Source organism: Canis lupus, chromosome 17 (genome assembly GCF_003254725.2).
Source record: "Canis lupus dingo isolate Sandy chromosome 17, ASM325472v2, whole genome shotgun sequence".
Lineage (NCBI taxonomy): Eukaryota > Metazoa > Chordata > Mammalia > Carnivora > Canidae > Canis > Canis lupus.
In genome coordinates, this window is record NC_064259.1 from 31,097,205 (window position 1) to 31,124,834 (window position 27,630).

General features: G+C 33.3%; 1 protein-coding gene across 3 annotated transcripts in view; it reads right to left on the bottom strand.

Moving 5' to 3' along the window:
* Positions 1 to 27,630, bottom strand: part of SOS1 (SOS Ras/Rac guanine nucleotide exchange factor 1) — a 146,482-nt gene that overhangs the window by 41,262 nt on the left and 77,590 nt on the right. For all 3 annotated transcript variants that reach the window (XM_025454107.3, XM_025454108.3, XM_049095776.1), the window contains exons 3-8: positions 27,219 to 27,350; positions 25,112 to 25,276; positions 23,044 to 23,253; positions 19,258 to 19,401; positions 13,092 to 13,202; positions 12,919 to 13,017 (exon numbers count right to left, since the gene is read on the bottom strand). In XM_025454107.3, the coding sequence (XP_025309892.1) occupies positions 12,919 to 13,017; positions 13,092 to 13,202; positions 19,258 to 19,401; positions 23,044 to 23,253; positions 25,112 to 25,276; positions 27,219 to 27,350 (861 nt within the window). The remainder of the gene's footprint in view (positions 1 to 12,918; positions 13,018 to 13,091; positions 13,203 to 19,257; positions 19,402 to 23,043; positions 23,254 to 25,111; positions 25,277 to 27,218; positions 27,351 to 27,630) is intronic.

Sequence of the window (27,630 nt, forward strand, 5' to 3'; positions counted from 1 at the left end):
CTGAGTTAAGGTTTCCAAGGCAGCAATTTCACATTGAAAGCAATGTGCATTAAGAAATGGCAAAATTCGGGCAGGGGGTGGGGGTGAGTGGGTGAGGGGAACTGAGGGGGACACTTGACGGGATGAGCACTGGGTGTTATTCTGTATGTTGGTAAATTGAACACCAATAAAAAATTATTTTATTAAAAAAAAAAAAAGAAATGGCAAAATTCTATGTGGTGTAACAAAAGCACCACTAAAGAAAATTATTTCACTGAGTTATTTCAGAATGCAATCACTCAAATATTTGAGTCAATAGGATACAAGGCAATTTTTTAATCTTAAAGAGCTGGTAGAATATTGAGTCCTTCATATTCTATCCTTTTATTTTTTATATTATTAATTCAGGCAAACATACCTAAAGTCATACAAAAACCCACAGTTTTGACAGACATAAAAAGAGCTATGAAAGTAACAAATCAAAAAAAAAAAGTAACAAATCGACTTAGACATGCATTTGATTTTCTATTCTAATAATGTTTCAAGTTTCTGGGTCATTGATCTGTTATTAACTATATAGCATTTCACATATAGAATATGCCAGTATCGCAAAAATATTAATACATTTTAAAAACCACAAACCCAAAGTCTATGCCAAACCTGTAAGACTTTACTAATGAAGTAGTAATCTGCCCCAGAGTCACATGATAGTTGAGGCAAATTTTAAGTGCAATTTTTACCTTCGCACCATTACCCAAGCATCTAAAATAAATTTCAAGGTAATAAATGACTTTTCTTATAAGCATTTTTGTTAACATTGCTGACTTAAACTGGGCATTGGTGCAGAATAATTGAAGCTAGCTACTATCAAAGGTGTGGCTTACTGTTACAGAAACAAAGCAGTTGCAGAGAGTTCAACTAATTCACAAACATATAATGGCTTCCTTTTGTTTTAAAAAAAAACACAAAATCTTTGAATTCATGTTTTTATTTCTAGAAATTAATTTTTCCAATATGAGATTATATATAATGAAGGAACTGCCATTAGTAAATGATGACAGAGGCAGGAAAGAACCAGGATTTCTGAACCTCAGTTCAAGGACCTTCTCAATATACTATCTAAAAAACTGATATAACTTTGAAATACCTATTAAGAGAATATTCACCAAATAAAACCTATTCCATTCAAATAGGTGAATTGTAATGCACAGGATGACAAAATATACAATCAAGAAATATATAACTCTAAGATTTGGGACATAAAGATTTGTTTTTATCTTAAATGGGGATCGCGTTTTGATTGTGGAATGGTTACATGTATACTCTGATAAGATGCTAAGAATAGATTACAAAGTGGAAAATACATGGTCAAATAGAAAATTTAATTTACTATTTTTGTTAACAAATGTATGGAATATTATCCAAATTATTCCAGAAACCAACAGATTAAGCCAGCTGCTCCTGACTGTATGCTATCTCATAATTCACACATCCCATTTGAGGCTAAGCACAAGAAAGGCAATGACCCTCAACTATTCTTTTACAGTTGCAGCAAAACTAAAAAGTATGGGTGAAAAAGATTAAATTCATAACTAAAATGAGATTTAGAGATGGTCTGCAGACTTCAATTACTCATACTACTTGCTAAGTCAGAAAGTACATTTCATAATCTAGTTCCTTTCCTCTCAAAAGTTATTTTATGTGTGGTGATTTCATATATGCCGATAATTCTTACAATACACAAAATTTCAAATAAGCGATATTAATATGTTAATAAAATTTGATCTTTTTAATCAGCCCAAGCTCTCATTTTCCCCCATAAGAAATGGAATAAACAGCATAAATTTGTAGTATAAGCAGTGTAAATTTATAATATAACTAGTATAGTTCTTCCATAATTATAATTTACATAATAGCTTTATTAAACTAACCAGTAGTTGAAAATATAAAAATGAAAGCTTAAAATATAAATTGTAACATGATGTATGATTCACTGCTAGGAAATAAAAGCAAAATTTTCAAAGTTTTTTGAAGGAAAAGTCACAAATTGTATTAAGATAATTAAGTGTGGCCCTTTGTATCCTTTCGAGAAACTATTTAGAATATTAATAGTAGCTGACTGGAAAAAACTGAAAAGGGCAGATCAACAGGGGAAAGCCCATCAAGTTCTATTCAGAATTAAATTAACAAATATTAGCCTTACACTATTTCCCCTCTTACTGCTTTAAACACCACAGCCATAACAAATACTGCAGAAAAACTATAAAAATGCAAGAATTTCCAGTAATGGTAGTGAACTGAAGAAGTCTTGAGAGCCCTCCCACAGATAATAATTATATTATCTGGACAAAATGTAAAAAACAACCATTTGTAGGCACTGGAAAACATCTAAAAGAAAGCATAAGCCAGCAGCACCAATTATTCTTGAAAAGCTGCAACTAGCAAATGTACACACTTGCGCGATTTAAGGCTTTCCCCAACCTCTCATGGTAACAACAGTGGGGAAGAATGAGAAGAAAAGAAGCCTCTACAGGCCAGAGATCAAAGAGAGCACAGTTTAAAAAGACATTTAAGGGGGGAAATCTGGAAATGAACTGCAGAAGGATTGAAACCCAAAATCTGAAAATAAACTCTAAGTACCTGTTTGCTAAACTTTGCATGCACCGGACAACCCCAGGAAGCCTGGCAAAAAAGCAGGCAGAGACCAAAGAGGAATCTACTCTTGAAGGATAGAGCTCTAATGGAGAAGTTCTGAGGCTTTTTTTTTTTTTTTTTAAGAAATGGGTTTATTACCCAAATGTACACAGCTCAGGTAGCAGAAAGCTGAAGCCTTATTTGTTTCAGGTGCCAGGAGATAAAGCTTAAAGCTGACAGAGCAGCTGGAAATTAAGGGGAAATCCCTGGGTATAAGGAACCACAGAGACTGTGCCCCCAAAACTGAACATAATCTCTGCCCCAACACTTGTCTGACTGCCAAATCATACATGCATAGGGGAGACCCAAGAGAATCACCTAAAGCAACATATAGAAATCCTAGAAAGTGAACAGAGATATCAGCTGCTGCATAATACAGAAGAGAAATTTTCAGCCGAGTCTAGGAAAGTGAACTGCCTATCAAAGTAAATAACCAAAGTAAATAATCCCAAAACAAGAAACCCAGCAATCCTCAACACAATAGAATCCAGAATTGTTCATGAGCAAACAACAGGAAAGTGTGACCCATGTTCGGCGGGGGGGTGGGGGGGGGAGTCAATTAACAGAAAATGACTCCAAGTGGGCCCAGATGTTAGATTTAAGAAAGGTTTCAAAGAGGCTTTTATGATCATGTTCAAAGAATTAAAGGAAAACATGGTCTTACTGAGTGGACAGATAGGGAGTCTGTGGAAACTGTAAAGCAAAACCCAAATGGAAATTTTAGAGTAAGCAAGGTATTAATAGTTCTACTGACAGATTTAATAAAAATTACTAATTTGAAGGACAAAGAAAAAATAAGATTTAAGAAAAATGAACAGTCTTACAGATGTGTGGGACAACACGAATTAGTTCAACGTAAATGTACCTGAAGTTCCAGAAGGAGAGAAAATGAAATAAAAAAATGGCAGAAAATGCAACCATAATGGAAAAGCAAGTTAAAATCTGAAGCATGGAAAGGAGTTTGAAACTTTAAATAGGATATCAACCCTAAAAAGTGTTAGGCATAACATTTATGAAAATAAAATACCTTTAAAACTATCTTCCTGTTTTTATCAGAGAGAAAATTATAAATGCACCTCACAGTTTAGTTGATTTAAAATTTAAAATTAGAGTAGTACAATAGTCAGCTGTTTATTTATTATTACAATGGCTATTGAATTACACTATCTTATGTTTAACTTTATTTTATTATTTTTTAAACGATTTTATTTATTTATTCATGAGAGACACAGTCAGAGACCTAGGCAGAGGGAGAAGCAGGCTCCCAGCAAGGAGCCCAATGCAGGACTTGATCCTGAAGGCAGACGCTCAACCACTGAGAGACCAAGGCATCCCCTATGTTTAACTTTAGACATTTAACACCTGTAGTCAGATATAATACCATTTAGCTCACTGCTTGGAGTCCATGGTTTCTGGATAAGAGTTTCCAAATTTAGAAACCTAGTTCAAGGGAATGGAAGCTAGATAGATCTCTGTTGGGCTTATTTTTATTACAGAAGCTATGTTTTCTAAATCTTCTCTTACTGCTGGTATTAAAACATCAGTTCATGGGCAGTATAGAAAATGGTCTGAAGCATACAGCAGTAAAACCAGATGTAAAAAATGAAAAAAATTATAGATAAAAAATGATGTAGAGTAGATGATTGCTATTGTACAGCTCCCAAACTGAAAAAGCAGCAAACCAAAGACATTAACAAATGTATGCCAAGATGTTTGTGGTGGGGTTTGCAGAGCAGATTTCTTTACAAAGAGTTTTTGGCACACTACATGAAGGCCACTAGTGGGTGTTTAAAGTGTATTATGTAGCACAATTTATATTTGACTCTTCATATTTGTTTTGTGTAGCATTTTTTAAAAAAGGCTGTATATTGGAAGGATAAAATCTCTTAATTTTAATACTGCTCAAATTTTTAATTTTTTTAAGGTTTTTATTTTTTTATTAGAGAGAGAGAGAGAGAGAACTCTCGCATGTGCAAGTGATAACAAAAGACAGAGGGGGAGAGAGAAGCTGACTCCCTGCAGGGAGCCGGAAGAGGGGGAGGGAGGGCAGCCGCAAATCCCAGGACCTTGGGAACATGACCTGAGTTGAAGTCAAATGCTTAACCGACTGAGCCACTCAGGCACCCAACATTTCTCAATTTTTTCTCCTAAGTTTTCCACTCACTGTACCATTCAGATCATTGAGTTCTAAATCTTTATCAGTAATCCTTTCCCACAATTCCTGTACTGAAACATTTGGGGCTATAATTTTTGTAATATTTGTGATGTTAAGAATAAAAAGAGCCAATCTTAAAATCAGTCCGCTATGCAAAAATCTAGGAATATTAGAAAATTTAATGTTGAATTCTGTTTTTTAAATTTTTAAAAAAGATTTTATTTCTAAGTAATCTCTATACCCGATATGGGGCTTAAATTTACAACCCCAAGATCAAGAGTCACATGGTCCACCAACTGAGCCAGCCAGGCACCACAAATGTTACATTTTAACATATAGCAAGAAGCTAACCAGGTGAGCCTTTGGATTAAAGTCATTAGTGTTCTTATTTTCTAAAATAAAGCTTGTGATCAAGATAAACACTGCAATGTTAAAATGAAATAACATCAACTACAATACTTACTATTCTGTTAGTCCTCAATTTAATTTACTTAAAAACACATGGTTATTATGATGTGTTAAAATTAAACCTGGACATGTTTTCTCTCAATTATTTTGCTATCTTGTACTTTTTATTATCAGTAAATACTAAGAAAGGTATAGAGATTTTAAGGGTTTAATTTTCTATTTTTTTCCCTTAAGAGAAAGCATATATGATAACCCCAAACCCAATTATATACACTTAGTCTTATTCAGATGATTTAGTAATTTTATATTCCTGTTCTTTTTTTACCTGCCTACAGTCTATCTGAAAAATACTGCAGCCATTAGCATTTCACAAGAATTTTTGGGACTAAAATTAAATTAAATTTTATTTTTTTAAATAAATACAAAATCTTACAAATAAATAAAAAATCTTACATTTTATGTATTTATTATGAGACTCAGAGAGAGAGGCAGAGACACAGACAGAGGGAGAAGCAGGCTCCTCACAGGGAGACTGATGCGGGACTTGACCAGGGATCAGGCCCTGAGCCAAAGGCAGATGCTCAACCGCTGAGCCACCCAGGCGTCCCTATAATTAAATTTTAAAATCTAAGATCAGAATGAAATGATACTTAACTGGCTTAATGTAAAACAATATATATATTGTTATATATATAATGTAAAACAATATATATAGTTATATATAATGTAAAACTATATATATATATATATATTTAAGAGTCATTATATACTGGAAAATCAGAAAACCCAAAATGAGTATAATTCTATACTATACCAAAACTTAATTGTCATGGGTTGAACTGTGTTCAAGTCCTAACCTTTGGTACCAGGGAATATGATCTTATTTGAAAACTGGGTCTTTGCAGATAGAATCAAGTTGAGGTGAAGTCATATTGGATTAGAGTGGGCCCTACAACTGTTGACTTAGCACCTTTGTAAGAGAGAGGACAGAGCAGATGCAGAGATAACCGAAGAATGGGGAGCTGTGATGAAAGCCATGTGAAGATGGAGGCAAGGAAAGAAGTAATGGCATGGGCAAGCCAAGGGCTAGGCTACCAAGGATTGCTAGGATCCACCAAAAGGTAAGTGGCAGGATTCTTCTCTAAAGTCTTAAGAGGGAGTATGGCTCTGCTGATACCCTAATTTCGGACTTCTAGTCTCCAGAACTGTTAAAGCTCGAATTTTTGTTGTTTTTAAGCTACACAGTTCGTGGTGCCTTTTTCTGGCAGCCATAGGAAATGAATACACTAATGTACATATAACAGTATAGATTTGAACCCAATTTTTAAAAAAGATTTTTTTTTTATTTATTTGAGAGAGAGAGAGCAAGTACAAGCATGGGAAGCAGCAGAGGGAAGGGGGAGAAGCAGAGTCCCCAGTGACCAGGAAACCTGATGTCGGGCTGGATCCCAGGATCACAGGATCATGATCTGAGCCAAAAGCAGAAGCTTAACTGACTGAACTAACCATGCCCCTGAACCCAACTTTTTTAAATTGAGGGAAACTTACTTTTCCTTATATTGTATGGTCAACATACTTACATAGTCCCCAAGTAACAACTCTAAATTTGCTTAATAAAGCAAATTAAACTTCACAGAAAAGAGTATTATTTTTCAGTTTCAGAGCATTCAAGTCTTACACTTATTTGATTACTTGACTAAACTTTTATTATTTTCTGAATTTATAAAGTTTAAAGAGTTCTAAGTTTCCAGGGCACATGGGTGGCTCAGTCCATTAAATGTCGGACTCTTGATTTTGGCTTAGGTCATGATCTTGGGGGCATGGGATCAAGCCCTGTGTCGGGCTCTGTGCTCAGCAAGGAGTTGATAGAGACTCTCTTCTTTATTTATTTTAGAGAAAGCATGGGCAAGCATGGGGAGGGGTGCAGGGAGAGAGAGAGAGAGACAGAAACCTTTTAGCAGACTCTGCACTGAGCATGGAGTCTGATGTGGGGCTTGATCTTAACACCCTGAAATCAAGACCTGAGAGGAAACCAAGAATTGGACATTTAACCAACTGTGCCATCCAGGGATTTCAGATTCTCTCCTTCTTCCTCTACCCCTTCCCCCTGCTTACGTGCTCACTCTCTCTCTAATAAGTAAATTTTATAAAAAAAATTCTAAGTTTCCAAAATTAGTGTAATTACATACAATTTATAGTTAAACGTCTTTTAAAATATAAGACACCTATAGGAATTCTAAGGAAAACTTATTTTATTTTTGCAATTTTTTAAACAAGTGTTTACTGTCTAAGTGCCAGACACTACTAGGCACAAGAATTCAAAGATACTTAGGACTCACCCATTCTAAGGAAAACTTATTTTATTTTTGCAATTTTTTAAACAAGTGTTTACTGTCTAAGTGCCAGACACTACTAGGCACAAGAATTTAAAGATACTTAGGACTCACCCACTCTGTGTGAAGCACACAGTCTAATAACAAGGTAGACAATAGGAATGAGACAAGTTCTATGAGGAAGTATGAAGAAAGGAAACTCATTAGGTAAAAGAATCAGCGTAGGGAATCAAGAGTAACTTGACAGAGAAACCAAGATTTGAGCAAACTGACAAGCAGGAATTTCTTAGATGAAAGGGGAAGCTAGAAACAGAAGGGAAGGGAAATGGGAACAAAAGGAAAGTGGAATCCTGAACAGGTTTGATATATCCAGGGCTGCTAAAAATTTTCTTATGGCTAAAGCATAAGTCGGGTTAAGACTAGGTACTGAGATGAGGCTGGAAAGAGGCTAAAGAACTTAGATTTGTGTTGAAGTTGATAGGGAACCAACTGTCCTTTTTAAACTGAAAATTCCAAGAGGCATAAAGGCCATATAGGAAGCTGCTACAGTAGTCCCAGCAAGACATGCTGGGAGACCTGGGCTAAGGCAGTGTTAGTTAAGTGTAGAGAACACAAGGAACTTCCAGAAATGTATTACATTTGAAAGATTTATTTATTTACTTGAGAGAGAGAGAGAGAGAGAGAGAGAAGGCACACACCCAGTGGTGGGGTGGGGCAGAGGGAGAGGGAAAGAGAATCCCAAGCAGACTCCATGCTGAGTGCAGAGCCTGACACTGGGCCAATCTCAACACCCTGAGATCACGACCTGAACTGAAACCAAGAGTTGGGTGCTTAACCATCTGCACCACCCAGGCGCCCCAGAAATATAATGTTTATATTTATAATATAAATATAAAAATATAATGTTCATAACATATTTTAAAAGGGTTTTATGTCAGAGACTCTACCAAAACAAACAAACAAACAAACAAACCTACTAGAACTGATAAATTCAGTGAGGTCTCAAGTTACATATACAACTAATATAATACACAATAAATCTGTTACATTTCTATACACTAATAATGAAGTAGAAAGAGAAATTAAGAAAACAATCCCATTTGCAACTGCACCAAAAATAATAACATCCCTAGAAATAAACTTCATCAAGGAAGTGAAAGACACACAAGACCTCGAACAGCCAAAGCAATCTTGAGATAGAAGAACAAAGCTGGATGTATCAGAATCCCAGATTTCAAGGTACATTATAAAGTTGTAGTAATCAAAACAGTATGGCACTGGCACAAAACCACACACACAGATCAACAGAATAGAGAACCCAGAAATAAACGCATACTTATAGTCAATTGATCTACAACAAAGAAAGCAAGAAGATGCAATAGGTAAAAGATACTCTCTTCAACAAATGGTGCTGGGAAAACTGGAGAGCTACATACAAAAGAATGTAACTGGAAAAGAATGTAACTGGACCACTTTCTTGCACCATATACAAAAATAAACTCGAAATAGATTAAAGACCTAAATGTGAGACTTAAAACCATAAAACTATTGGAAGAAAACAGGCACTAATTTCTTTGATATTGGTGGGCACCTGGGTGGCTCAGTGGTTGAGCATCTGCCTTTGGCTTGGGTTGTGATCCTGAGATCCTGGGATTGAGTCCCACATGAGGCTACCTGCAGGGAGCCTGCTTCTCCCTCTGCCTATGTCTCTGCCTCTCTCTCTATGTCTCTCATGAATACATAAATAAAATCTGGGATGCTTGGGTGGCTCAGCGGTTTAGTGCCTGCCTTCAGCCCAGGGCATGATCCTGGAGTCCTGGGATCGAGTCCCACATTGGGCTCCCTGTGTGGAGCCTGCTTCTCCCTCTGCCTGTGTCTCTGCCTCTCTCTCTCTGTGTCTCTCATGAATAAATAAATAAAATCTTTTTTTAAAAAAAATCTTTAAAAAAATTTGATATTGGCTGTAGAAACATTTTTCTAGATATGTCTCTCAGGCAAAGGAAACAAAAGCAAAATTACACTATTGGGTCTCTACAAAATAAAAAGCTTTCACACAGTGAAGGAAAAACAAAAATAAGAAGGCAACCTACTGAATGGAAGATGGTATTTGCAAATTATATATCCAATAAGGAGTTAATATCCAAAATATATAAAGAACTTATACAACTCAATGCCAAAACCCACAAGCAATCCAATTAAAAAATGGGCAGAGGATCCAAATAGACAATTTTCCAAAGAAGACATTCAGATGCCCCACCAACACATGAAAAGATGCTCAACATCACTGATCATCAGGGAAATGCAAATCAAAACTACAATGAGATATCACCTTTCACTTATCAAAATGGCTAAAATAAAAAAATACACAAAATAACAAGTGTTGGTGAGGATGTAGAGAAAAAGGAACCCACATGCACTGTTGGTGGCAATGTACATTGGTATAGCCCCTATGGAAAACAGTATGGAGATTCCTTAAAAAATTAAAAATATAATCCAGTAATTCTGCTACTGGGTATTTACCCAAGGAATACAAAAACACTAATTTGAAAAGATATACTGTACAACTATCTTTACTGCAGCATTACTTACAATAGCTAAATTATGGAAGCAGCCCAAGTGTCCAAGGATAGATGAATAAAGATGTGGTGTATATCTACAATAGAGTATTACTCAGTCATAAAAAGAATGAGATTTTTGCCATTTGTAACAATATGGATGGACCTACAGAATAATGCTAAATGAAATAAGTCAGTGAGAGAAAGACAAATACCATCTGATTTCACTCAAACGTGGAATTTAAGAAACAAAACTAACGAACAACAAAGAGAAAAAGAGGACAAAAAAACCAGACTCCTAAATACAAAGAACAAATTGATGGTTGCCAGAGGGGAGGCAGGTGAGGATCCCCTGAAGTAGTTAAAGGATTAAGGGTACACTTATCTTGATAAGTACTAAGTAATATACAGAATCACTGAATCCTTGTATTATACATCTGAAAATAATATAATACTGTGTGTTAATTATACTTCAACAAAAATAAAGAAAATATAAAAGGGTTTTATGGTCTAATTAATTTGGGAAACCCTAATAAAACAATTAGATTGCTTTATTATGCAACTTAACAAAGTCTTTATTTTTTTAAAAAAATATTTTATTTATTTATTTATTCACGAGACACAGAGAGAGAGAGAGGCAGAGACACAGGCAGAGGGAGAAGCAGGCTCCATGCAGGGAGCCGACATGGGACTCGATCCTGAATCTCCAGGATCACGCCCTGGGCTGAAGGTGGTGCTAAACCGCTGAGCCACCCAGGCGGCCCCAAAGTCTTTAATATTCTAGTGTACACTGAAAATTTCTAAGAGTATATAATTAAGGATGTAATGCAAAGAAAAAATAATAATAAAAAAATAAAAAATAAAAAATAAAAAAAAAATAAAAAAAAAAAGGATGTAATGCTCCTCCAACATATTTGACCACTATACACACCCACCAACTTTTTATTTAAAGTATCCCATGGGACTAGCATCTCAAAGAATATTCTTTGAAAATACTGCTCAGTGAAAATATTTAATTAAGCAACAAACCAACAATTAGAAATTGAAAAATAAGTATAAATAATACATAAGTACAGAGGGAATGCAGAATAAAAAAGAGGGATCACAGTCTGTGAGATTAATTAGAAGGTTTCCACTCAATATACTACTAATTTTGCAATGGAACTTTAGGTAGTAATACAAACAAGGGTGCTTAAACCAATAGAAATCTTTTAAACTGCTGAATGATGTTTTCTATTACCACAACTTACAAATTAAAAAATCTTAATCACCTGTACTTGGGGGAGTAAATAATTTCTTACATTATTAAGATGATTAGGTTTTACAGCCTTTTGAATCTTCGTCAAAGCTTCCTATTATTATTATTTATAAATTAGTAACTGTTTCCACGTTTTATCTGGCCTTTAATGTTTCAGAATTTCATTACAGTCTCATGTTAAAATCCCATTATCATACAAACTATTATGAACAAGGATTCTATATAATAAACTTGTTTGCAAATATCCCATGAGGACTACGGTTTGTCATAGTGAATTATTTGTAAAGAATGGTTTTGTATAACAAATGCTTCCTTCTTGATCATCCTCTTAAAATAATCATTCTATACCATAGTATATTGGTTTTTGGTCTATACCAAAGACCTTAAATGGTATGCTGTTTTCAGTCTACAATAGAGAGCTAAGAGCTCTATAATTCTGCTTGGTGATTAAATCCTTTAACTCCCTTGGTCCTTCTCCAGTTCAAACATTCCTACTTGAGAAATCTAGGGTCCAAATTACTATAATGTAAAAAGCCTGGGACTTCATTCACTGATTCATTGATAGCCCAATTTAGTATGTACTCCTGCAAATTGTAAACAAAATTTCTACTAATAAATTCTCCATAACAAAATCATGATATTAAATAGAATTTTTCCTTAATGAAGCACACATTCCTTTAAAAGCTAAAGAAATAATACTAGTATTAACCCATATCTTATTTTGTCTCTATGGGGCTAGTTCATTAAGGGTAAATAGATTATCTTTAATATTGCATCCTTTATTTTAAGCTTTTGAAAAAAAATGATTTTTAGGACATATTATCCACAATCCAAAGGAGATGTATGTCATTAGATACATACATAAGTTTTTTTTAAAGATTTTATTTATTTATTCATGAGAAACCCAGAAAGAAAGAGGCAGAGACATAGGCAAAGGGAGAAGCAGGCTCCATGCAGGGAGCCAAAGTGGGACTTGATCCCAGTACTCCAGGATCACGAGCTGAAAGTAGATGTGCTCAACTACTGAGCCACCCAGGCATCCCATATACATAAGTTGTTTAAAAGTAAATCACTTTGAGCTACATCAATGAATGACTCTTATACAGACCAAGTCCCTTTTTCCTTAGCTAATTTCAGTGTGTAAAGGAAAAGGGGGGAAAAATAAAAATCTTTTTATCAGTGCTTCCTAAATCGAGTATTTTGAACTGTGTGATCAAATAAGAAATTTTCACTGGGATTATACATAGTTCACTCTAAAGTAATGCTAAACAGTTTGAAAAAAATATTTTTTATGCCATGTAAGCAAAAAGGGCACAAGATAAAAATATCTGATGATTGCTTTAAAATTCACTATTAAAACTAGAGAAAATATAGAATTTTTTGCAGATTCATTTACATTTTATTCTTAACTAGAAAAAGCAATTAGATATAGACTAATGTTCATGGGTGCTCACATAATAATTCACAAATAAATTGGTAGGAAAAAAACTGCATCACATTTGCATGTTTTATAAATAGCAGTAAGAGTCTTCTTACCTTCAAAAGTTCAAAGTAATGTAGACAGTGGTAAACAGGGGCTAGAAGTAGCCTGGGTAAAACATACTGAACAGCTTCTTTGAAACCTTCGCCTATTGACTAAAAAACAAAGTAATTAATTTTTTTTAAGTTTCCTTTTCAGATATCATATATCTTTATTTAAATTACTATACCTGTAAATAGAGTGCTGCTCCAGGCTTTGATAACTGACTAAGGAAACGATCATGAAAACCAGGCCGTAAAATATCTCGAGCATATGATTCATATGGATCAAATGCCAGTTCCTTAGAAAATAAAGAATGTAAAAGATAAATAATCTTTCTCTAAGTTAAAACATAAATAACCTACCACCAGAAATACAGAAAGATTAAATTATGAGTACAGCTAAGCTAGCACAATTATATACTTCTTTTAAAGCCTCCAAACAAAATTACATGGCTATTAATTATAATTTTAATAGGATAAGTTTAATATTCTCCAGTAAGAGAGTAAGTAAATCAGTTCTTTCTGATGAATAATGGCATCCTTATATGTTATGACAAGGATTCTAGTAGAGCATTATCAACAAAAGTGGTCATAAGAATGGCAAGACTTATGGTTCTGGAAAACATAGTTAAGCTTCAACAACGAATACAGTTATCAACAATGAAGTAAAATATAAACCCTTAGAATATGGGTGCCCAACATTTATTTTCTCATGGCTGTTTCTTAGTGGTAGACTTTTACTTTCACATTCTTTAAGCCAGAGGTAAACAGTTTGTATCATCTAAAATTCATTGTTACAGTTTTCACAAACATGAGTTTAATCCAAATTGCCGAAAATTTTACTATAATCAATCAACCATTAATAAACAAAAAAAAATTAATGGTTAGGTCTAAAAAAGTACAATCTATTGGTTTTGATGATTCCTAAGGGAAAGAGAATCAGTGTCTTGATTTCAGCAGGAGCCATCCTATGCCTTATTCCTGGTTTAAAACAAAACAAAACAAAACAAAACCAAAAACCTTAGGAGAACTGTGCTGTAGATTCTAACAAGAGCTCATTTCTAGGATGGGGAATTCCAGAAAGAGGAAGAGGACATCTAGTGGAGTACAGAAGGAAGAGGGGCTGACAGCACAAATGATATTTATATTCATTACCCTTAATATTATTCAGATTTTTTTAAACAAAAAATTGAATAATAACAATACAAGATCAGAAATCAAAAGACCTGAGCTCTACTCTTTGTGAAATACACTATGGCACAGAAAGTTCTAAGTCATCTTGAATTCCTTGAACTGGCTCCTTATTAATTTCCCAATTTCAACTCCTTCAACCACTTTCCCAACTGTAAATCTCTATGATAATATAACACTGGAAATTGCAGTCCATCGTCGATTTTACAAGAATGAATAGTAAAGTCTCGACAAAGGAGTCAGGTGTGAACAGAGTAGATGGGAGAGAGGAATAAAAATGTGACTTGAAACTTTTATCTTGGGTCTCTTGAACTCTAGAAATCCTCTTGCTTAGCAGATAGTATTTACCCTCGCTCTCTTTCGATAAACTCTAATTTACTACAGAATTTGTATGACAGCTATATATAAAGTAAAGGCTATACACTGAAGTGGCTTAAAAGCATAATTTTAGAGTCTCAGAGATCCAGATTCCAATTCTGATTGTACTACTTATTAGCTGTGGGAGCTCTGATAAACTAAGCCAGGTTCTTCACTGGAAAGCGGATAATATCTACTTTCAAGGGATTGTTTTAGAAATTAAACGAGATATATGCAACATGCTTACAAATAAATGCTTACTGTCATGCACATAGTAGGCACTGAGTATGCTGTACCCAGTATTATCATTCTAAAATAGCTAATTTCAAGAAAGAAAAAACCAACACATAACTAGGAATCGAACTGCTAATCAGTTTAATTCTAGAAGGTCAATTTTTAGAATTGCAAGCACTTCTAGGAATCCTTGTACTAGTTAATAGATCATTTTATGATTAGTTTACTAGTTAAAAGTTAATACTTTTATTTTTTTAATTTAATTATCAATATGTCATTGTGTATTAATGATTAAAAATGTAGAATATTCTAAACACTGAAATGTACAGAGAACAACCTAACATAACTATATTCATCATTTAGCTCAAAAAAGTTGAACATTTTATATTTGTTTCAATTTTTAAAAAAGAAATAAGAATTGTGGTAATTGATCCTCCTGAGCTCCTTTTCACAAGTTTATCTCCTCCCCTACTGATCCCCAAAGAAATCACTGTCCTGAATTTGAATTTTATCATTCCCACATGTGTTTTTATAATTACTTATGTATCAAGAAATAAGGCAATGTTTCCAAACTTTATATAAATATCATAATGTATTTATTCTTCCCCAATTTGTACTTTACATTCAAAGTTGTGTCCAAGATTTATCCATTTGGATTAATGTGGTTTCTTCCATTTATTTATTCTAAACTTCGTAACATTCTATAGTATAGATATGTTTTTTTGAGATAATTTAGAATCACATGCAGTTACAAAAAATAACATAGAATGATTCTGTGTGCACACTACTCAGTTTCCCATCCTGGTAACATTTTCCAATAGTACAATATAGTACTCACAATCACAATCTGGCCATTGACCCCAACGTAGTAAAGTATGAAACATTTCTATCCACAGGCATCTCTCTTATTGACCTTTTTTAAAAAAGTTTTTTTTTCAAGGTCTTATTTATTTTTTTTAAGTAATCTCTACACCCGACATGGGGCTTGAACTCACAACCCAGGATCAACCCACGCTCAACTGACTGAGCCAGCCAGGCGCCCCTCTCTTGTTGCTCTTTTTAGAATCAGACCTCCCTCCTTCCTGTTAGCACCCAAGTCTAAATTATGTCTCTTTGTTTTGTAGCTCATGCTTTGGATGTGTCACATCTAGGAATCCTTTGCCAATGCCAAGGTTGTGAAGATTTAGCCTTGCTTTCTTCTAAGAGTTTTATCATTCTAGCTCTTACATTAGATCCATTTTATGTTTGTAAATGTGTGAGGCAAAAAGTTCAGTTTCATTCTTTCAGGTTTCTCATAACTTTATAGTGTCTTTTTGTGAACAAAAGTTTTAAAATTTTAATCTTTTATGGTATGCACTCTCTTAAGAATCCCTTTCTATCTCAAAGTCAAAAACATATTTTCCTATATTCTCTTCTAAACTTCTAAAGTATGCTTTCCATTTTTAGATTTTTAATCTGTTGAGAACTTGGGTATGAAGTGAGCTAAGGAATTTTTTTCTTTCCACATGGATAACCAGTGTATTTTTTAACCCAGCACTATTTTTTAATTCGTTTGTTCTTTCTCTACTGATTAATAATGTAATCTCAGTCACATACCACGTGTGTATGTATATTTTTTTCAGGGTACTCTATTCTGTCGCACTGTTTATAGCTACACCACTACTTTATATTTACTGTGCCTACATAATAAATTTTAAAATTTGACAAGACAAATCCTCTCAACTTGTTCTTCCTCAGAATTTTAATTTTTGTCCCTTCATTCTTCTACATTCATTCTTCCAAATTTTAGGATTAGTTTGCTATGCACTAGATTTAGAAATTTTTAGGAGACAACTGGTATCATTATACTATTGAGTATTTCCATACATGAACATAGTACGTATTCCCACTTACTGAGATCTTCTTTATGAATCTAATTATTTTATGATTTTCTTAATTGGTCTTGAATGTTTATTTGGCGCATTTCTGAATGTCTTATAGTTTTGTTTCTAGAGTGGAGTCTTTTTCCTTTAATGTCATGTGTATTCAATGGGTAATAACTGAGCATAGTAATACTATCAATTTTTATTTTATGTACCAACAATACTGAACTTGCCTAATACTTCTAATACTACACAAATCTTAGAATTGCCATGTTTACATGTTTTTGAACTTCCTACAAATAGAATTATATAGTATTTTGAGTGTCCTCATATAGTTCACCATGAGTCCTTCATTGGCTATAGATATTACAAATATTGTCTCCCTACCCTAGCTTGCCTTTTCATTCTCTTAATTTTGGTTACTGATACATATGTTCTTACCTTTAATGAAGTCCAATTTATCAATTTTTTCTTTCATGGTTTTGGTGTCTTATTTAAGAAATCTTTGCTTATTCTAAGGTCATGAAGATCTCTTACATTTGCTTCTGCAAGCTTTGTTATTTTAAATTTTGAACTCACTCTTGAAGAGAAGTCTAATTGGGCAGAAAATTCTATTTTCTCTTAGTACTTGAAGATATCACTCAAATGACTGTTAGTTTCTATTGTTAAAGAGAAGCCTTCTGTTTTTCTAGTTGTAGTTCCTTTCCAAGTAATACTCTTTTCTCTCTAATGGCTTTTAAGATTTTCTCTTTATCACTTGATGTTCTATAGTTTCACTATAATATTTTTAGCTGTAGGCTTATTTTTATTTATCCCGTCCAGTATTTGGAATTCATTTTTGATTGTGGGAACTCATGTCTTCATTTCTGGTAAATTCTCAATTTTCACCTCTTCAGATCTTTCTTCTCCATCATTCTTTACCTGAAACTCCTATTAGAGGCTATTAAAGCTCTTCGATATAGCCTTTATTACTCTTAGCTTTTCTTTCATATTCTAATTGTGGTTTCTCTGTGTCATATTTTTAGTTAATTCCTTCTTCCAATTCATTAATTTTCTACTTAAACTAGGTTTAGCAAATGTTTACTACATACTGAGTTTTTAATTATATTTAATTCCCAATATCCTAATTGTTTCTTTTGATACTTACCTGTTCTTATTTTCTTTCCACCGATTTTTATTTCACAACGTCTTCTTTAAAAATGGTATTTCTTCATTTATATGAGCATCCTAAACATCTTTTATAAACTCTTTGTATGTCTATTGTACAAAATTAATTTCATCTGGAATGAATTTATTTTCTAATTGTTGATTTTCCTATATTCTATACTTTATTCTATATTCTGTACTATACTAAGTCTATAGTACAGTACTCTTCTGTACTATAGACTTTTCAGGGGGAGGCTTTTATTTTTTGGTTTCCTTTTTTTCTCTCCTATCCCTTTATGATCACTCTTCCAGACCCAAACCTGCTCTGTAACAGATTTTGGGGTTTTAAGCTCTATCATCATACCGGCTTGATATTGTAGGATAATTTGTTAGGTTTTAAAGTATTTTTGTTATAATGTAGTGTTTCTGTTTTCTTACCTCAAGTCCACGACTTCCTATAAAACCTTGCAGGGAGGAAGTTGATAGGATTTCCCTGGTTCCTCCTATGATCAGGGTTTTACAGCAAGAAGTCTTGCTCACTTTCACATTTAGTACATTTAGTACATTTAGTCTTCATTGTCCTTAAGAGCTGAACATCCAACTATCGGAGCTTATTACCTTGAATGTTTATTTCTAATCTTATTTTTGAGTCTAGTTATGTATATTCCTTCTTTTAAAAGTAATATACTTTATGACTTCTATGTGTTTGAAGCAAGAGTGGAGGGGCCCTAACGAAACTTAAGCTTACCAAAATATCCTGAAAAATCTTATTTTTTTTTATTTATTTTTTTTTTACCAAACTCAACCCTGTGTTTATGGATTTTAGGCTTAGAATGAAGTAAGAGCTAAAGATCTCAGAATAACTATCAATGCTAACTCATTTGGACTAATTCATATATTTTAGAATTTGAATACCCAAGGAGGTGGTTACTATTTTTCCACCCCCATAACATCTGAATCATCTAGGTCCTAGTCTTGATTTTCCTATTCACTTCATTCCTCCTATTCTAAATAATAATGTATGGTTATCATAGCTTATAGTAATGAAGGTGATTAGCTAAATATTTTAGGTAGGTTACTTTAATTTTCACAAAAATCCTGAGTCCTACCTATTATTATGCCTATTTTAGAAATACAGACATGGGGATTTAGAGATTGGAGATAAATTGCCCACAGTCACATACAACTAATAAGTAGCAGAATTTAAACTGGAACACAAGTAGTCTAACCTAAGGTCCAGCTTCCATGGCTTCTTCAATCAAAGGGCATTGATGGACTTTTCTTAGCTTTGTTATAGAAGAAAAGATAATGGATTGTCAGGTGTAAATGCCTTGCCTCTGTGGGATCTGCTTTTTTATAATAGATGAGAGACTACTTTTTTGTGTGTTTCATAAGATAAAGAGACAAATGTTGACAATGAGCCTACAAGGAACAGACAATACGGCTAAGTAGTCAGCAGTCAATATCCAGGATTTTAGCTGGAAATAAGAATTAAGATTCCAATTTTAATGCAAATGTACAGCTTTTACGCAGAATTTTTTTTGGTGTATAATAAAGTACTTACCTCTGCTAAGTCTTCAAAGCAGCTTCCTACTAAGGGATGGGGGCTCCCTTCATCAGTCATTTCCACAGTATCTTCTATATGGCCCAGTAACTTTACACTAAGTTCATGTATATCTACTATACGACTAAATATATTTTCTACATCCTGTTGGGAGGAAAAACACATTAAGTCAATTGGGCTATAGAATAAAAAACAAATTTTGAGCCAATAAGTCATTTTATAATCATGAAATTTAACATGGCAAGTACAGTGAGAAATTTTAACAACTTATAAATCCAAGTAAAAGACAATTCAAGAATTCTTTTTTGCAAAGGTGTATAATTTGCAAATACATTTCTTTAGGTTGGGGTTCTCAAAATAATATATAGTACTTTTATGAAAACCATTTTTTAAAAACAGTTGAGTGAATGAAGCAAACGGCATTGTTTTTACATTTTTGCAAATCTCAACCATCTAGCTTAATAGAAGACAGCTGGATTTTCACATATATTTCTGCATTTAATCTGTTGTGATATGTTGTTTTTATTAAAGCATACAAAGAAAATCTAGTTTTACACAGATACTTGAAAAAGGGAGGAATATTTTAATAATTATTCAAATAATTGTAGATCTCTTTTTCAGTACTGTTTCTTTATTGAGATATGTCACACACCATAAAATTCACCCTTTTAAAGTACACTATTCAATGGTTTTCACATATTCAGAGCTGTTCAGTTATTGCCACTATCAAATTCCAATGTATCTTCCTCACCCCAGAGAAGGTCTACATTCATTAGCAGCGTTCTCCATTCTTGTTTTCTGGCAGGGGCTGGCAACCATTAATCTACTTTCCATCTCTATGGATTTGCCCATTCTGGACATTTCATATAATGGAGTGAATAGCCTTTTATGATATTATACCAAAACTCAACAAATGGTAGTTTCTTTTTTTTAAAGATTTTATTTATCCATTAGAGAGAGAGCACAAGCAGGGGGAGTGGCAGAGGGAAAGGGAGCAGCAGACTCCCTGCTGAGCAGGGAACCCACTCAATCCCAGAACCCTGGGATCATGACCTGAGTCGAAACCAGACACTTAACCAACTGAGCCACCCAGGTACCCCTAAATGGTAGTTTCTTAAAGGTTAGTTACAATGTGGAATCTGAAACCATATCAATTTTGTACTTTTACATTAAAATCCATCAGTCTATATTTTAACTTTTAGAAAACTTTAACTTTTAGAAAAATGTCTAGGCAATTGAAAAACAAATATTCACTTACAATTATTCAGTTACTATTTTTTTGATTTGATTATTTTTAGTAGTGACTGTATTTTTTTCGTCAAATCAACTCTGAGGCATGATTCATATCCAATAATATATATATCTATTTTGATGTACTTTTGGATGAGATTTTATGTAGTTATTCACCCTTGTAACTATTACCATAGTCAAGATATAAAACAGTTTTATTACCTTAAGAAGTCTTCTTCTGCCCTATCCCCATTAATCACCACTACTGCCCCCAGGAAACCAGTGATTTGCTTTGTCAAAGATTAGACAGATTAGAATTCTAGAATATTAAACAAATGAAATCTTTTTTTTTTTTATTTTCAAGGATTTGTGCATACAATGGTGAATAAAAAATTGTATTTCAACTATAAAAGGCTGACTCCATTCCACCCTGGTATTCAGGGTTTATGGTGATGCCAGTTTGAATCTGAGCCAATACTGCTATCCCCCTTCCTTCACCCCCTAAAAGACTCCCTCAGAGGAACAACCTCCTATAATTTTTAGCCAAAATACATATGGCACATCAACCAAAGTAATGAATAGCCTTCTGCTCATCTGCTTACATAAAGGCAAGAAATAAAATAAACTGTGTATTTGTTTCTTGCTGTAAATTACCTTCATATTGTGCACATTTTTGGTACTTTCTCATATGAAAACATCTCAAAATATAACAATTTAGGTCAAGATGTTATTTGCTCTTATTTGTCTAGTTTCTTGGCTAATGTTTTTGAGATACATCCATATTGTTGCTTTTATAACTACTTCATTCCTTTTAATTCTGAATAGTATTCCATTGCATGGACATACCACAATTTGTATATCCATTTACCTGTTGGTGGATATTTGGGTTGTTTCCAGTTTGGGGCCATTACAAATAAAGCTGTTATGAACACTCACAAACAAGTTTTGTGTGGACATGTTTTCATTTCTTCTGGGTAAAAACCTAGGAGTGGAATTGCAGGTAGTATGGCTAGTTTATGTTTAATGTTACACAAAACAGCCAAATTCTTTTCCTAACTATTTGTACTAGATCATATTCTCACAAGCAATGAGGGAATTTTACATTCCCATAAGCAGTTGCTCCACATTCTTTTCAGCATTTGGTATTGTCAGTCTTTTTAATCACAGCCTTTCTATCTAATGAGTTTGTAGTAGTATCTCACTGTGGTCTTTATGTGGCCTTTGCATTTCCCTTCTGGCTACCGATGTTGAGCATTGCTTTCAATGTGCTTTTCAGACATTGGTATAACTTCTTTCACAAAGTGTGTGAATTTTTGCCCACTTAAAATTATCACGCTGTTATTCCAATTACTGAATTGTAAAAGCTCTTTATAAAGCTGGATTCAAGTCCTGTTAAATATATGTATTGCAAATAGGTTCTACCAATCTGTGGCTTATTTTGTGACAATGTCTTTAGAAGAGCAAGTTTTTCATTTTAATGAAGTCCAATTCGTTAATTTTTTATTTTATGGTCTTAATTTTTGTGTCTTAAGAAATCTTTGCCTATTCTTTACTCCTTTTTTTAAAGTAATGTCTATACCCAGTGTGGGGCTTGGACTCACAACCCTGAGATCAAGAGTCGCACTGTCCACTGACCGAGCCAGCCAGGTGCCCCTTCATTCTTTTATTTTTAAAAACAACTTTATTAAGGTAAAATTCACATAGAATGCATTTCATCTATTTAAAGTGAACAATTCAGTGTTTTTTTAAAACTCTATATAAAGATTTGTGCAACTCATAAATGAATCCTCTAACTTTTAATGGTCAATCAGTGCCATAACTCAAGCCCCAGTTGCTGCTTCTATAGTGAGCACTACTTTTCTGTTAGTCATCCATGGGTAGACCTCTAAGAATTACTAGAATGTAACTCTCTTTGGCAATTTCAATTGTTCTTACCACTCAGCATTTCCCCAGCATTGAGTAGGCTGGTTTGATTACTATTGTAAGATCAGTGATTCCTCTCTAATTTTCAATGTCACAAGCTCTCTCCTTTTGTTCCTCAAAATATTGTTGTCATACTTCTATTGTGGAAATTACCACACTATACTGCAATTTAATATTAAGTTTACATTTCAATCTTGACTAGACTCAATTTGAGGGAAGGAACTGTTTTTATTCATCTTTGAATCCCTACCGTAAAGTACTATATGATGCCTAACAACATATATAGGCAGCACTGATGAAGTGTTAGTTGAAGGACTCAAATAAATGAGTCAAATTAAACAAAAAACATCTTCCACCTTAACAAGAAGCTTTATTCCTTGGAGTACAAAGAAGATTCTGTAAGTTCATTTGCACTTAGAGTTCAATCTAGAGTTTAGATTTTGTCTTTTAATTTTTGGTGTTGAATTTATTCAAACTATTGTAGCAACTATGAGATCATAGTCACTATGAATTAAATCCCACAACTTAAAAATATGACAAATTAGCAATCATGAACTACACAACTTCAAATCTGAGTTGTCATGTAAAATTATCAACACATGCAACGATGTATGTGTACACAACAATACTTACATTAGCTGAAAACAATTTTGAATTGGAGACAAAGGGCTCTCTAAAAACTTTTATAATTAAATTTAGTTCCCTTATGTACTGTCGAATTTCTGCCATAAATGCTTTTACCAAATCATAATAAGTTTGCTCTCCTGAGGTGGAAGGCTCTTCATCAGTCAAAGATAATATATTTATATCTTCTACATCTTGATGAAACATGTCCATTAATACCTAAACAGAAATATAAAACAAATACAATAAAATATGAATCTATAGTCAAGCTTAAGCACCCTAAGTTGCTCTTTGAATATAGTTCTTAAGTGATAAAAAGCAGGTACACAATTATCTCTTCTTGGCTATACTGCCTCTGTCACCTCCGTATCTCTCTAAAACAGAATTCCCCATCTAATATCACAAACTGCTTTCTCTAAGTTCTCTACTAATACTAGTATTGTCTCTCTTTTGTTAACCTATTACTTCAAATTTGTTCTCAAATCCTGTATTGGATTTCTCTCTTACTTAGTTTCTTCTGTTTTATACCCTTGCCATCGCTACCTCATTCTAGGGCTCATCACTCTGTATCTGATAATTCACAGTCTGCTAATTGGCCTCCTTAATTACATTTGTTGGAAACTGATCAAAACTAGTCCTGTTTCTTCAAAGAAGTCTACTATTATTATTCTTGCTAAACCTCATCTCTCCATTTCAGTAAATTTCTGTGTGATTATCCCTACAACAAAGTGAAGTAATATTTTATCTTGGATTATTTTCTGCTTGTTTCACAAATGTAAGTTTTCTCCTTCACCAACTCTGGAGACTTGTTTTGTGTTTTTTAAAAGAATTTATTTATTTATTTATTTATTTATTTATTTATTTATTTATGAGAGAGCGAGCATGAGCAGGGTGAGTAGCAGAAACAGAAGAAGGCTTTCTGCTGAGCAGGGAGCAAGACATGGGGTTTGATCCCAGCATGAGCAGGGTGAGGGGCAGAAAGAGAAGGAGGCTTCCTGCTGAACAGGGAGCAAGACATAGGGTTCAATCCCAGGACCGTGGGATCATGATCTAAGTCTAAGATAGATGCTTAACCAACTGAGCCACTCAGGCACCCCTGGGGCCTTGTTTTACACTTCTTTTGTATTTCCTCCCTGTGTGAGCTCATAGTATGTACTCAAAAATACTTATCTAATTTATTTAGAAGTGTCAAGTATTTTACATTTACTGAAAAGATAACTCTTTTAAAAACCAAATACTTATTCCTTTAAAAATATCAATATATTTGAAATCCTTCCTCAGATCAGGTGTTTTTTAATCCTGTATGTTCACATTCTGAAAGAACAAAGAAGACTGGAACATAATTAAGTGAACTTAGTAATCAGAAAGAATATTCCAAATCAGTAAGAGTATAGTGAGAAAAAATGGATTGAAATCCTTCATCAGAAAATATTTTATTTTCTGCAAAGTTATTTTTATACAATGAAAATACTGAGGCAGTCTAGCATGATAATTAAAACCTTTAGACTCAAATCTAGAGTTTGAGTCTAGACTTTAAAACTTCTCAGAAAATTCAGGAACAATTTCTTTATCTCTCTGAACTTTAGTTTCCCTTTTATAAGAGCATCTTACCTTAGAGTGATACCATAAAGGCCAAATTACATAAATTTCATATATGCTTAACTTTCAATAAATGTTTGCTCTTAATATTATTATAATAAAACCATACAAGTAGTACCTACAGATAGTTAAGTATTGAAATAAAACTCAAGAGTTAAGCATTTTTATATTTTCAAAATCCATAATCTTCTAAGTGTCCCGATCTAAATAACTTAAAGAATTTTACTAATAAGAGATTATTACCAGTATTAACCCTATCTGCAAGAGCACATCAAAGAAAAACTGCATGACATGTTTAAACAGTTTAGTACTATATATAATACTCTATTTCCATAAAGTGTTATCTTGAGTACTTGCTATTGGGTTACTGGAAATGTATCCTAACACAATATATAATTTTATTGTCTGAACAGATTAGCATCCAATAAATCAGGAATAAAAATTTAAGAACAAAACATAGAGAAGATCAGTATCCTACCTTATCAGCACACATTGCCACTTTAATATCTTGTTTTGTAATTTCATAATGCCGTATATTCCGTACATAATTCCCCACCAGCTTTAAAATGTCTGCAGAAATGTATTCTAATACTGCTACTATGTAAACAGAAACTTGGTGGTCAATTTTATAACCTAGGACCTCCTGAAAAATTAAAAGAAAAACAGACTTAAAAATCATATACTATAAATTTGACACACCGATTAAAAAGAAACAATGCATACAATTTAGCTTAATTTTTAGAGTCCTGTGACTATCAACAACATTTAATTGTAGGTTCATCTGTGAATAATATACATACTGCTATTTGGAAATACAAGCTAAGCAAAGGTAAGGCAAAATTACCTATGATCATATAAAATACTTAAGTAGTACAGATTACTTAATAGATCATCCTTAATCTAGGAAGGGAAGCCCCAGTTTGGGGGTAGGGGAATGTTCACTTTATCTAATTCAGGAAACTTGGAATTAACTATAATAAGTAAAACTATAAATAAAATAATTTATATAATAAATTATTTAATAAAATAATAAATTTAAATAAATAAATAAATATAAAATAAATTTTATCTTTACGTAGAACAAAAGTTAATATATTACTGGTATCTGGGAATATCTAGTAGCCTTATAGCTCTATTCTTCTTTCCAAAAGAACCTGGGATCCCAAAACCCTAGTGGCACATTCCTGGTATCTATAACTGTTTCTATGGGGAAAAAAAAATCATGCTATGTTCTACTGAACAACAGTGGTTATTAAAAGCATGTTATTAAATAGTATGATTAGAATTCAAAGGATGTATGGGATTTTGTGGGGCTGACTAATGCCTACAGGAAAACAAATTCTATTTTCTAAACAATCCAATTTAAAAAAACCTTTGAAATAAAAAGTTTACTTAAGTTGGGGACAGGTGGCATTTACCTTTAAAGACATGTAAAAACTATAAAATGTTTATAGTGATAAGGATGTATTAATAAATTGAATGATATCCACAACAGATCACAAAATTCAGTCTAGGATCATTATTAATACAGCATGCACATACCTCAATTTGTTAATTCTCTTAGAATATAATTTAATGTATGGCTGGTAAAAATCATGAAGAGAATTATAAAGAAGTATGCAATTACTAATAGAGTTCAGTAATTTTCTATAACTTGCACTTATTTCCTCAGACCAGTTAAGACATAGGCAGATATTTCTATTCCAACAACCCAAATACAAAACATAACCTTTTCACAGTCCTAAACATTATCCAAGTGTTAATCTTAAATCTTGAATAAGATCAAACAGATCTACATTTCCTGACACTATCACTCTGAGCCCTGTGAACGTGAACTCAAAGTCACTCAATTACTTTCTGTCTCAGTCACCTCATCTACAAACTGGGCATGAGAATAAATCTGTGGAGTGTTATTACATAATATATGTAAGATTTAGCATTTTGCTTGTGTTATAGTTTATACAAAATTATGGATATCAAAGTATTGTTAAGGTTTTAATTACTATAGCCCCTATATTTTTTTATGTGAGTGTTAATAATTAGTTTGTTCATTTTATTAAATAAATAAGAGCTTCCAGCAATTATTCTTTCCACTAGTTGTGGAGAGATTCAGCTGACTGATTTAAATGAGGAGAGGACTGGGTAGTTTAGATAACCTTTAGAAAGTTTTTATTCAAAGCTTACACGTAGCTCTGTGTAAGCCTCAGTCTCACAGAGGTCCCTTCACACATAATGATGTGAAAGGTTTATAAGGACACTTAGGTCTAACCAACAAGCAAGGAGTTTTATAAATTCTCTGAGATTATAGTAACACCTGAGATGAATAAAATCCACAATTGTAACTTTTCTTTTAGTCTTTTCAATTTGCATATTTTTGTTGGTATGAAGTTACTTTAAATCACGATGCCCAACTTATACTTTCCTATTATATCATCCCTCCCCACAACAAGAATTCCTGGAAAAATTAATATGAGAGAATTTCACCCTTCAACTCACTATCATCCATAAAAATATATTCTTAATGTTTGAAAATCATGGGTTTTATTTTGCTTTTAAAAGGCAAGAAGGCAGTATTTCAGCTTTACCTTTAATAAAGGATGAATTTTTTCTACTGGGAGAGATAAAGGGTTTCTTCGCTTCCTCTTTTCAATAGCCGATTGGGCATCAGCTATTGCCCACTTATCAATTGGATGAGGGAAACTTTTTTGAACACGTTCCTTGGAAAATAGGAAAATAACAACTAAGCAACAAATACATTAAATAGTGCTCTTCACTTACCATTTACTTTTAAAATCAAAGAATATCAAAAGCAGGCTTTTCACATGTGGTATAATTTATACTACAAACATAACTTAAGCTAAGAGAACTATAGCTGTCAATGTATTAGTTTCTTAATTAGGAAATTAAGAGACTAAATATCCCTTATATTATCTCAGGGGAAAATCACATTCTGAATTTCGACTTCACTGTGATAAAGCTAATGACAAGAATGATTAG